We start from the raw sequence: 12941 nt of genomic DNA, 5'->3' as shown, positions 1-12941 counted from the left end.
GTATCCCTCATGATGGCTGCAATATAACCGAAATTTGGACAGAAGAAACGATAGTTTATTACTAAATGACTTAAAATGTGTTGATTAACTTCCGGGATAGTCAGAAGAACGAAAAAAAATGTAATTGGTATTCATTCTCTCTTAATAGAAATGCCCACTTAATTCTTAAACTTGGTGGACGAATGGTAACATGGATGGTATCTTAGGAAAAAAGCATTTTCTATCATTAATTACTTAGTCGCAAATCACGAAGAATGTATTTACCGGATGATGCCGACTATTCAAGAAGTCGTGACCCTATTAGGATTCCAATTACGTACACAAGTCACTGGCAGAAAAGCGATAGAATAAATCAAGATGAATTACGCATGCTCTAACAGTGAATTTTTTTTAGTTCGGTGGAAATGGTATCTTAAGGCTTGCGCCAATATTGAATTTTAACTACATTGGTTACATATCTTAAATTTTTTCAGAAAAATTAGGCGATAGATGACAAAAGAACGGTGACAAAAATATATTGGACAAAGTTACATGGCCAAACCTATATTGGCTCTGGTAATTCACTGCAGTACTGTGTGATATTAAATTTTATTATTTTAATTCATTATTTAACTGGCCCACTGAGATGAAGCCAGTTTAAGTTATAAAAAAATTGCATTTTCCTTCAAGTCTATTACATTCCATGTCGTTAATTTTTCAATTTTTTAAATATTTTTTTCTGTATTTATGTTCTACCGTTGTCCACCATTTTTCTATTCGGAAAAAATATTCCACTTGTATACTCTGGACTGAAATCATTTTCAGCCGTTTTAGAGAAAATTCAAGTTGATCGTACAAGCTTCATTGATTGCGAAGACTAAAAACTGCACTCCAACTACTATTTGAGCATCGATTCCATACATTTCTGAGCCCTGATTCATCCAATACATTTTGTACCAAATTGCACTTCCTCCCGAGATTAGCATAACATAAAGAAATAAATTACATAAAAACATATGACTATATGTGTGCTCAGTGTCCCGCTTCCTCTCAGGAAGCAAAGTAATAGTCTTGCGATTCACTGTATAGATTGGAATTTTTTTGCACGTTCCACCGTAAGTCTTTTTTTTTACACTCGAACACAATCAAGGACTCAACAAGAATGAGGCGTCGTTCACATATTGTTGCACATAACATGAAAAATGAAGGCGACTTTTTCTATCGTCCTTGTTTTCAGAGGTCATTCGTGCTGTAGTCACGTCCTTCCGTATTTCGCTTCACAGTCGAAAACAATAAATATGCCGTAAACATCACCAATCTAAGCACTCGAAGGGACAGAAACTTGTTTTATGAGATAATTAGGGTGGCATGAGAGTCAATTTCATGCTTTATAGAGTCATTCCTTTTCACTGAAATGTTTTGATCTCTTCAAGTGTAGTCCATTGTTACCAGAATTGTACTAGTATTTCCTCCCCACCTCGATCATATTTATCTCACAATAAGGTAACAGGTTCTGATGGTGTCACTGCAAATTCCACTTCAAAAATAAAAAAGGGAACCCCTTCGCTCTTAATTGGGGCCGGAAGTCTACGGCGACAGACGTACACTGACCATAACTGGGCGTTCAACTTTGCAGCCGAATGATTTCAAAGAAAAACAATTCGTTCGCCCTTATGAGCTGACAAGGAGTTTTTTCCAGAGTGGTATTTACGTAGAAACGTACTGATGTCCGAAGTAAGGAGCACTGATTAAAGTTCCAGGCAAATGCGGACCCAGTCAATGAGTTTCGACGGCACATTCACTCATGCACTGGAAAAAGGTTCCCCACCAGTTATCGCTAACGTGCGACGAAAAATTTGGCCATTTCCACTGTGAGACGTAAAATCTTCAAGAATTTTTCGATCTGCCGGGATTCATTGCGAATGTTCCCAAGTCGACGTCACTTATGAATTGGCAAATGCAACCGTTTCCAAACCAACTATCATCAACGGGCGACAAAAATATTGCCGATTTCCGTCCTCAAGAATATTTCGAGACGAGGTCTTCTTCGATCCGTAAGGATTCGTAGTGAGTGTTCCCGAGTCGAAGTCTTTCATTCACGCGAGGGACTCTTTTGGTAAGAGTTTTCCGGGTTGAAAAATGTGTACAGTGGTCACTTGCTTAGCAGTGACAAGTTCCGCGAGTGACTACTGCCTCCTCTGTAAGATGTGTCTCTCCTGCTCCTCCGCTTCCTCCCGCCTCCTCTTCCGATTGCGGCTGCGGTGGTCGGAGGAGTCGCGGCAGGCGTCCCCGCCGTCCCCCCGGCCGTCCCCGCCGCCGTCCGTGCTCTCGCCGTCATCGGGCTCCTCGTCGTCCACCATGACGTCTTCGCTGGATGCGGCGTCGAAGAGACCGTTGGTGGGCTGTGGGTGGTGCGGGTGGTGGTGGTGATGGTGGTGTTGGTGCGGGTCGAGGTGCAGCGGGTGGTGGTGGTGCAGGGGGTTGGCGAGGGCGGCCGCGGCGGCGGCTGCGCTGTTGCCACCTCCTCGGCGGTCCGGGTACAATCCGCTGGCGCCACCGCTGGGCGTCCGAGGAGATCCGACAACGTCGGACACGTCCTCTTCCGCCTCGGCCTCCTCCTGCTTCCGCTTCGCCGTCGCCATCTCGGCCGCGTGCTTCTTGCGCCACTTAGTTCGGCGGTTCTGGAACCACACCTGTAAATAATAAGAAATAAAAATAAATTTTTATGAACAACGTTTTTATCGCGAACTACAAAGAATATAAGTTAAGTTTTTTCAATGATTGTATTTAAATAAATTTGTTGTTATGACTATCATTTTCGTCCCTTTAAATAATAGTAGGGCCGCCATTGGATTTAAGTGGCCATATTTTGAACTAATCTCCATAGATAATGTAAAAATACGAATTACAATCGATATATAATTAAAAACATGATACATGAGTAATAATATTGCATTATCTTCTGGTTCTGAGTGATACTGATTTTATTATGAGGTAAAGCTTAGTATAAAAAGCATTTTCATTCTTTTGATAGAAGGTTTAGATATACTGATAATGTATGAAAGCGCATCGTTAATAATTAACGCACAATCGTTTGATGTCCTCTTTTCGAATAAGGATATGAAACAATTCATCACATTCGTTCACCGATCATAGTTATTCCATCATCAACGGCTATCAAATTAAGTTAGGAATTGATTTCAACTGCAAAGATAACGAAATGAGTTTTCAACACACCTCAATCATCGACACAGAAGGCATAGAAGTATGTACTTCAAATGCCATTGGGGTTGTATATTATAAAAATAAAATGGAAGTCTATTTTGACTTTAAATCTATTTTGAAGATGCACAAAAGTTTTACTTGACATTATAGTATAAATTTTAATGGAATGTAAATTTAATACGATAATTATAAACATGTACGGAAGCTTGGTGCCCAACTAGGCAATAGGCCTTTTTTTAGGGTTCAAACAGGTTTTTACTTGCATTGCTCAAATTATGAAAGATATTTCATCACATGTAGTAATATGTTAACAGAAAACCGAACAAACTTTCTTTAATATAGAACTTGACTCTGGTAACGGAAGGAAAGGAAAAATATCTTAACGAAGCTCATTTTAAAAGTTTATGCAAGATATTAACAATCGCTTAGGTAATTTAAGAAAAATTGTATAAAATGTATCATCCTCTACAAGTGTGCTTGGTTGTTTATTCAACAATTTAGATCCAATCAACAAAAAGGATCTTTTGAAGAGCGTGACTCACACCTTAGGCATACGGACATAGTAGCCTCTACGACAATTATACACGACATGTCTGTCTATTTCTTTAGGCACATTTCCGCTTTTTATATAAAATATTTTAGTACCTTATAGCAGTACATATTTCTAAGATGAAGAAGCCTCAATCCAGTGAAGAAAAGCAAACCCAAAGAAATTTTTGGAGTTTTCTTTCAAAATAATTTATCTAAATTCTTCAAAATTAGGCTCATAAGTATTTTATGCTACGATCGTAATACAATGGATAAACATAGGTTTTAAAATTATAAATATATTGACGCTCCTCTCTTTCCAGTTCTCTCCCATTTCTGTTTCTATTTCATCTGCTTTTGAACGGTCTGCGCATAGTAGCCATCTTGCCGAATGATATCCCAGTACGACGTAGTATTGCCTGAACTATGTTTTAATATGTAACAATGTACGAAAGCATTTCAAGTAAACTGCAGAATTTGCCCGCATTCTTGAAACTGTCTGTTGCGATAATTTTGTTGCAAAATAATGCCTTTTATTTCTATCTCACCGTCAGCCAGTTGGTGGTGACCTTTGGGCCAAGAAGAGGTTGTGGGCCATTTTTCAAGAGGCTAATTACACCTTAAAGAGGATTTTTTCCCAATAAGAGACCCTAATATTTATAATATTCCTCGCCATTCATAACCAATTCATCCGAAGAAGTCACATCTTCTTATATTCCCGTGAACTTATAAACTAGTCGTGCCGCCTGAAGCCAGATGTATACATTCACGCAGGCATTGTCAGGGAGGACGAAAGAATGATTGCGGTCGCTACCGTTCTCCGCACCCTCTCCAGGCCGCCGCGAAAACTGATATGGACTGAGGGATCATATACATATATATAAATGAGGGAAATCAGCGCATCATTCCCATTTAATTACGTTCGCATTTGTGCTGGCCAACATTTCATTTTCCCATTAAGCTTCTTTCACTGCCGAGAGAAGAGAGCGTTGCCGAGATATTAAAATACACTTAGTGCTTATAAATCACAATGTCCAAGAGGAGGGGTGGTGGTACAGTTGGGGAGAATTTTTACGCATCGCCAACTTTCCTGAATGCCCTCTGGCGCTCCGAAGAAAAATTTAACAGATGACACTCTCTCTTCTTCCCCTTAATTTCAACCCAAGGACGCAGTAATGGAACCCTTACCCTAACCATCCCTCCCCCCGTATATATAATGACGGGGCAGCGTAAGGTGGTGCTGAGGCCATGAGGCACTCACAGCCTGCTATTAAATATATCTGGAAGGGGACTGTTACACTCGGAGTGAGTGCGCGATCGGCTAATAGGGGAGGCTTTTGTGACAATGTGGCAGGGGATCCCGTGGTGGGTATCAAAAACCCACGGAGGGGTGGACTAAAAAGGGATTATGCACGCCTTGGTAGTAGCAGCTCTTTCATGCATATTTGGTTCACTGGCACTGAATAAGACGGGCCCGCCAATAAAGTCACTCAATGTTTTTTTTCAGCAGCAGTTCATCAACGTAAAAGTCATACATCATAGCTCTAAGTGTGAAAATATTATAGCAGCTGAAATGACTAATTTGAAAGGAAAATGGCCACAGTAAAAATGAGCATAACTTAGTGGCAATCAGGGGCGGATTCGGCATCAAATTGGGGGGGGGGGTTGTGACCAAGGTCCGGGGAGCATGGAATAGCCCCCCTGGAGAGAGGGGCGCTCTCCCTTGTAAACTTTTTCGTAGGGACGCTCTACGATAAATATTGCTCAAACCTCTCTCACCTTTGGGACTTGTAGCCATGAATTTACATACACACTCCCATTACTTATTTACAAGGATACAAGAATTATTGAACTAATAAAAATTTTGAAAAATCATAAAATTGGGGGGGTCATGACCCATGTGACCTCCCTTAATCCACCCCTGGTCACAATAACTGTGCTCCATAAGATAATGGGCAAGTGAAGAGATAAATTAATTTTTTTTACAAAATATTGCGTAGGGACAATTTATCTGAAAATGTAATGCGGTCATAGGGCAATTCTTTCCTCTGTTCCATTGGGTAACAGTTCAAAATCTTTTCCGGGGAGGGCTCAAACGATTCACACTATTAACAAAATGTCAGTCATGAAGTAGACATGAAAATAGTTTTTGCCTGGGGGTCACTACGGTCTAGGAAACGGTATTTGTTAGATAGTGAGTATTATTTCAAATAACCCACTCAATTTGGGAGAACTATTATGGCTGTTATATAAAAAAATCATCGTTACTATCTTATTAATTATAATGCTTCTAAAACACATCTTTTATACTTTTACAGGAAACATGAATGCTGTTGGGAATAGAAGTTGGAAAAGACTCCTTACGTCAAGGAATCAAGTTGTAAGTTTTACATTCACCATTTTATAAATCTGCGTAATTTTCGTGGCGTATTCAGAATCACCTCGAGTTTTAAAATTCATTTAATTTACTTTGGTCTCGGCACTGCAGAAGCTCTTACCACAGCTGTAGCGCAACAGACAGCTTTAATTCTAAGAACAAGTTTCTGGCATGAGTAACTTGGGATATAACAATACTTTTATATGGAATATTAAAATTTGTGATGTAATTTCTGCAGTTCTATATTGTTGGACCATATGTTGAAAGTCGTTCACGATGAGGTTCAAGAAACTTGGGTTTTAGTTTTTCCTTGCAAATGCTCCGTTTTAATCATAATTTTTTGATAGTAAGGTTTGTTCTAAGGGATGCTTCTAATTTACGGAAATGAACTCATAGATGAAGTTAGGAATTAAAGTTTTCATCCGCTGCACTGCTTCAATTTAAGCTTCAGGACTCTTTCAACTTGCTTTTGTGCAAGCTTGAACTTGAAAATCGTTATCAAAGAATGATTCATTAAATACGTGATACAATTTTGTCCACCAAATCCTTTTTCTGAGCTATGACTAGAGAATGTTTGCAATTACTACCCACGGCTCATCGAATTATCAAAGTTCTACAGCACATTACTCCTGCTACAGGCGCGGCGAATTTTGTATTTTTTTTTGTCTCAATTTGGCTGCAAGGGGACCTCAAGACGGAATCCGGTGCGCTACGACGACACCTCGAGATTCGGGCCGCAAGGGTTCAAGCAAGAGGTAATGAAGACCAAAAGGAATCTGCATGAGACAGGGAGGCAGATGGGAGGGAAATAGCTGAGAAAGGAGGGGGAAGGTCGGTGGAATAGATTAGGCGAAGGTATGGGTCTTGGGTGTAGGGATGGTAGGGTGGCCAAAGCGAGCCTTAATTACCCTTTTAGGTCTGGAGAGATGGGGTAGAGTCAAAGGATTGAGTGCGTACAGGGGTTTGGGGCGAAGGAGCGAACGGGGTTTTCAAGGGGAGAGGAGGTGAGGGTAGTATTGGGTGAGGGGCGGAGAGAGGGGATGAGGTCGCAGGACGGGGTTGATGGCTTTAAAGGGTTCTCCTCCTGAAACTCTCCCTTAACTGCTGCAAAATCTCACTAGCGCCACTTCTCCACGTCGCAACAACCCCTTCCCCTCCTGTCTCCACCATTCCCCAGCACCCTCTATCTACTTTACATAACCTCCCACTCCCCCTTCGTCCCACTTCTTATATCGTCCGCCCACTTCATTTACTCAGCTGTTACTTTTAACAACCCCCCAAAACAATAAGCATACTGTTGCTACAATGCACTCTTACTTTCCTAGAGAGCCCATTTAATGAAATCAACTGATTTTGGCATGACTTGGTGGAACAAGGAGAACAAAAAACACAGTAAAAACATTCTGTTTTTCTTGAGAATGACGCCATAGCCGTCGAATCTAGTCGACAGCACCACAAAATTTGTGGAAGTGTACAGTGTTCTTGTCCTTGTTCTAACATGGACCCATTTAATTTTGAAACTTACTAAATACTGCGTTTTCCTTCGCGAAAAGCATATTTAATGCATAAATATGCTACGAAGATCAATGTTTGCCGGATAATTTACTTCGAAACACACTTACTTGGCTGTACTTGTGTACGAATTCCACAGAAAATAATTCAAATTAAGTAATAAAGTTGCAAATGTAACACGTGAGCAAATCCATTGACGTGGTGGAATATTCTCCACTCATAATTTTCGAACGCTAATTTTAACATAATGAACTAAATAAATTTCTGAAGCGAATTTCACCTCATTGGTGGATTTTTCTAGCACATAGTTAAGTTTTAAATGCTTTACCTAACCATCTGTAAGATGACTCAGCATAATTACTCACAACAAAGTTTTATGTTTGGAATTTTATGTGCTGAGAAATTAGGGCACCTGTAAAATTAAGATTGACCAAGTCGCTACCCGTATCTTGAAACCCTAATTGAATAACTTTTTTTTTCAGTTTTTTTACGTTAAAACAGAGGAAACAATTCGTTCTTTCAGTGAGTTATGTTTCATGCGTTAAAAATCTTAACTTGTACATTCGTATGTTTATAAAATTAAGGTTATTTCAACGTATTGCGAAAACTAAATAATAAATCACATTTAAGATTTCTTAGAACCGCCAATATATTTCAAAACTAAACTATTGTGAAATGATATCATCTGGTTCTGACTTTATAAGTGAAAATTCTGTGCTATATTTTTGCACATCGCTTTTATCTCAATAAGTTTCAATTTATCAATTTCTCGAAGCATGTGGATAGAAGAGGAAAATTTTATCCTATTCAATTTGAATCGAAATTATTCGCACAATTTTATCAGTATCGTTAAATGTGGAGATCTCTTATAATGTGGAGAATGCAATTTTTGGGGAGAAGTTTTGATTTAAAGCGACTGGATACGAGTTAAGTGAGTGTATTGGTCCACGGACGAGACGGGGCAGGTCATCATCCTCGTTTTGGTAATGTTCATCCTCTCTTAAGATAATTGTTTCCCCCTCGTATCACTCGCGCTTCCCTCCATTCTCATATTACCTACCCCGTCCCACGAGCAGACATCTCTCCGGGGCCAACGATGGTCGGGAGCATTAAATAACCCCGGGGCGGGAAAATCCTCCTTTATTTGTTATCACGTCTGATTAATCGTCTCCCGGGATGGAGTGCATTAATATCATTAAACTCGCTCCCGGCCTCTCTCTCCCTGCTGAGCCATCTCCCTCATAACCTCTCTTTCCCTTCTTCTTCATTCTCCTCCTTTGGTGTCGCTGGCTGGCTTGCGAGCCTTTCGCGCGCTGCCCCGCGCCTCCTACCCCCCACCCTCATTATTCAACGCTCAAAATCACATTAGCCCTCCTCTCTCTCTCTTTCTCTTCCCCATCCCTTTCCATCTCCACCCCTCCATCCCCTCCCCACCTTAGCTTTTCTCTCCTTTCTCCTCCATTTCCACACATTATCTTTCCGATCACGAGTCTCTCAACCTCTGCCATTCTACGTCCTTTACTTCTCCTCCTCCTCCTTTCTTCACATATTTCTCCACCCTTCATTCTGCTTTAAAACCACTTTCTCTCTCTCTCACTCTCTCTCTCCCGTACCAGGAAGGGAGTTTTGGAGTAATTCTACATCCAGGATAATTAAATGAAAAAGAAATATGGCATTTCAAATCGAAACTTGAAGCTTGTGAGTGGTGGTAGGGCTCCATATTAGCGATGAAAGACACTTCGTTACTTCCTCAATGTGTTTAAAAATTGCAACCGGTTTCGGCCGTTGCGCTAATATCAAGCACATCATACGTGAATATAATGTAACAAGTATTTATGGACTTGATAATGGCGTAACAGCAGAACGCAGTTGTATTTTTTAAAATAAATTGTGGACGTAACGAAGTGTCTATCATTGCTTATAAGTATGGCAATTGTCCACGAATGTATTGAATAATGTACGACGCGTTTCATCCGTCAGGTCATTCTCAAGTATAAATGTATATTTTCTCGATTATCATTGCACTTGAGAATTGACTGACAGTCGAAACGCTTCGTACATTATTAAAGTAATTTGTGGAAAATTGCCATCTCTATTCTTCATTAAATCAGTATGTCATTCCACTTCATCTCTCCTGCCTCAGTTACTTTCATACAGGTTTATCAAAAAAAACTGTGTGATTTCAGTTATTCGTAGCCGGGAAAGGATGACAAAGAAGAATCGGAGACTACTCGATCGCTGCTGGAGTGCCCTTAGGAGGGCACTTCAAGCGCAGCCCTCCGTCCGTCGAGTGGCACTTAAAGCCATGGTTCCCTTAAGGTAGTATTAGTAGGAGGAGTTGTGAATAACCCCTTTAACCTCTTAGAGCTAACTATCTTCCTGGGATACTTTCGAGATGTACCGAGCGCGGTGTAATGTAATATAACAGCTTTGGGAATAACGATGGCTAAGTTTTAGCAACACGTATGTCAAAAATAGCAACTTTTTAGGAGAGCAATTAAACGATTAATTTCTTTTACTTGCACCCTGAAATTAAAAACCAAAAGTTCATAAAACTGATAGAGAAGCATTCATTTGCCAACAAAGAGTTGTTCTTGGCTTGTATTTTATTTTTTTACTGTTATTACACTTTTTTTAAGATACCCGTCTCAAACTGGCCGAATTTGAGATACGCGTTGTTAGAACTTAGCCATCGATATAGATATCACGAAGGTATTAGTTGTATGCGTTTTTTTACGTTATTGAAGTTAAACCACATAATAATGAAATCATTATCACGCTGTCTGAAAAATATTCAATATTATTGTTTCATAAAATTTAACAATATACAGGGTAATAATAAAACCATTGTGCTGTTTCAGTAATTCGTATGCTGATATTAGGGATAGGATGGCAAAGACTTTACGGAGGCAGCCTTATCCCTGCTTGAGTGCCTTGAGAAGGGCACCTCGAATGCAGCACACCGTCCGTCAAGTGGGACGTTAAGCCGTCGTCCTCATCGGCGCATTTCCGTAGGAGTAGGCTAATGTCGACGCCGGGTTTCTCTCTTGGCGAGCGATTCTATATGTGCGAAGTGCACACATATTGAAATTTATTAATTATGTTAAAAATGGTTTGAGACGAAAAATTAGAAAAATGAAATACATAAACTGTAATTAACTCTGTAAGACATTTTTACGGCTAAAAACAACAATTTGGAGCTCTAAAAGTGTAGTTTGTTTAGATAAACATTGCTGCAAATGCTTTACGGAGAAATTTAACCTGAATACCATTGATAGAGACAGATTTTGAGAGAATAGATAGTCAAACGCAGGATCGTAATACTCACAGTTCGTAAATTTAAAAAAAGTTCAAATGCTTTCATGTCTGTCTATATCCATGGAAAATATTCAATCACCAATTACCTTCAACTACTTGGTAGTGTCAAAAGCAACGTGATGCAACAGAAACAAAAATATAGGTGTAGGGAAGTAGGAATGATAATTCATTAACGTCTACATCTCCGAGGAAAATAGGACAGTAGGAGATAAAGAATAGGTATTCTCAGTTTTGCATTTTCATTTTGTACCGAAAATCGTAAGTTGAGTAATCTGCAACTCACTCTTTTATCCTTCGCATTTTCTCATCTTATGTTAATGGGGCATTAATTTCCGTGGAGATAAAAATTTTCGTTTCGCAAACAAAAATAATCTTCATTCTGACCTTATGTTTTTCCCTCCCCCGAAAGTCAACTGAATCACCTCTTCTGTATCCCTAAGAACCTTAACCGCGTGTGTCTGTTTATGCGTGTCCCAATAATCCAGGCGAGCAATCTCAGCCATAGATACGGAGAGGGCGGGGAAGGAGGGTGGAGGCGGAGGGCCTCCAGCACCCTCTTAAATCACCCCTTTTATCTCCAACCCTTTACCCCTTTCCCCTCCCTCCCTGCGTATACGCCCCACGCACCCCCAACCCCCTCCCCAAACCTCCCCCCTCCCTTCGCGTCCTGTTTTCGGATCGCAATCAAGCGTAATTATGCGTTGTATTTGCAAATTACACGGTATTTAGCCGGCATGTAATGCTCATCAATCATTTTCACGGCGGAGCAAGGCCGGAGCGGCGGTCGGGTGCGGGGGGGAGTGGGGGATGATGGTGCGGTTCCCGCCGCTCCCGGTCTCCGCTTCCTTCAACGCGCGCCAGAGGGGCCCTCTCTCTCTGAAGGGAAGGAGGGAAAAAAGGATGCCGAGAAAGAGACGGTGTCAAGGGGAAGAAGGAGAGTGTCATAAATAGGCCATGATATCCAAAGTGAACTCAAGGCAACTAAAATGGGATATTACTTACCATTTAAGTGCCAGACAGAAGCACGTTAATGTGCTTTTAAAGTGCCGAAATAAAAATTACATTTAAGCATTCGAACACTATTTAATGCAATTCTTTTGGAGCTTATTCCTTTGAGTAAGTAACTGATATGGAGAAATACTTACTATAAAAATATTTTGGACTACTAGAGGAAGTGAAAAAATTAAAACACTTTAAAATTATTAATGTTACTATTTAATATAATGTACTCGAAAAAATTGTAAGGAGGAGAAAGAGGAGATTTTGGAGAAAGATTTTGGAAGATTATAATTGGCAGAATTTGGCTGTCAGAAAGGAAAATAGTGCGAGAGAGGGTGTGAAAGAAAGGCTATACTCGTACATATAGTTATACCCACGATAAGGGACTAGTATTATGACATTATATAATACTGCTCATCTAGTGGAGTATTTATTTGTATGGATTCTATCTGGGTCGTTGTTTGTAAAACAAACTTATAAAAATATTTGGAGAAGAATTAAAAATATTAAAAAAGGCATAGTGACGTGGTAAAATATTAATTTAAATAATGGGCTATGATATTAAAAGAAAGACTGCTGAAATTGCAAGAGAAAATGATTATGATAGAAAAAGGCGCATCTATGTTGAAAATGGATATTAGCCAGTGAGAAGCGTTCGCAACTTGTGCCAAAATCAGAATGGAGAACTTCGAGAAAAGGGAGAAGGAATTTAGAGAAAGAGCCGGGAGAAGGATGAGGACAGGAGAGGAGGTAAGAGGGTGTGGAGCAGATTTTTGGAGGGCGGGAAACGAGTGTTTGCGTGTGTATGTGTGTGAGAGTGTAAGAGGAAGGGGGTGGGAGAGAAGGAGGTAGAAGAAGAGAAGGAAGAAGGCAAGGGTGGGGAGTTACCGCGCGCACGGGAAGATAATGTCTGAAGCTATTCTAAGTCTCGCCCTTATCATATAAATGAAGTGGCATTAGTCTCGCAAAATGGGATGAGGGAAGAATTTAGGTTGGGGGACGG

At 40.2% G+C, this 12941-nt stretch overlaps 1 protein-coding gene across 1 annotated transcript in view; it reads right to left on the bottom strand.

The window, feature by feature from the left end:
• Window positions 1–1092: 1092 nt before the first annotated feature.
• Window positions 1093–12941, bottom strand: part of LOC124155251 (homeobox protein Nkx-6.1-like) — a 143032-nt gene continuing 131183 nt past the window's right edge. Inside the window, exon 6 of the mRNA XM_046528970.1 lies at window positions 1093–2672. Coding sequence (XP_046384926.1) covers window positions 2166–2672 — 507 coding nt within the window. The 3' untranslated portion in view covers window positions 1093–2165. The remainder of the gene's footprint in view (window positions 2673–12941) is intronic.

Source organism: Ischnura elegans, chromosome 3 (assembly GCF_921293095.1).
Source record: "Ischnura elegans chromosome 3, ioIscEleg1.1, whole genome shotgun sequence".
In the NCBI taxonomy this organism is placed as follows: Eukaryota; Metazoa; Arthropoda; class Insecta; order Odonata; family Coenagrionidae; genus Ischnura; species Ischnura elegans.
The sequence above is the reverse complement of the archived record's forward strand: the minus strand, read 5'-3'. Positions and strand labels throughout refer to the sequence as shown.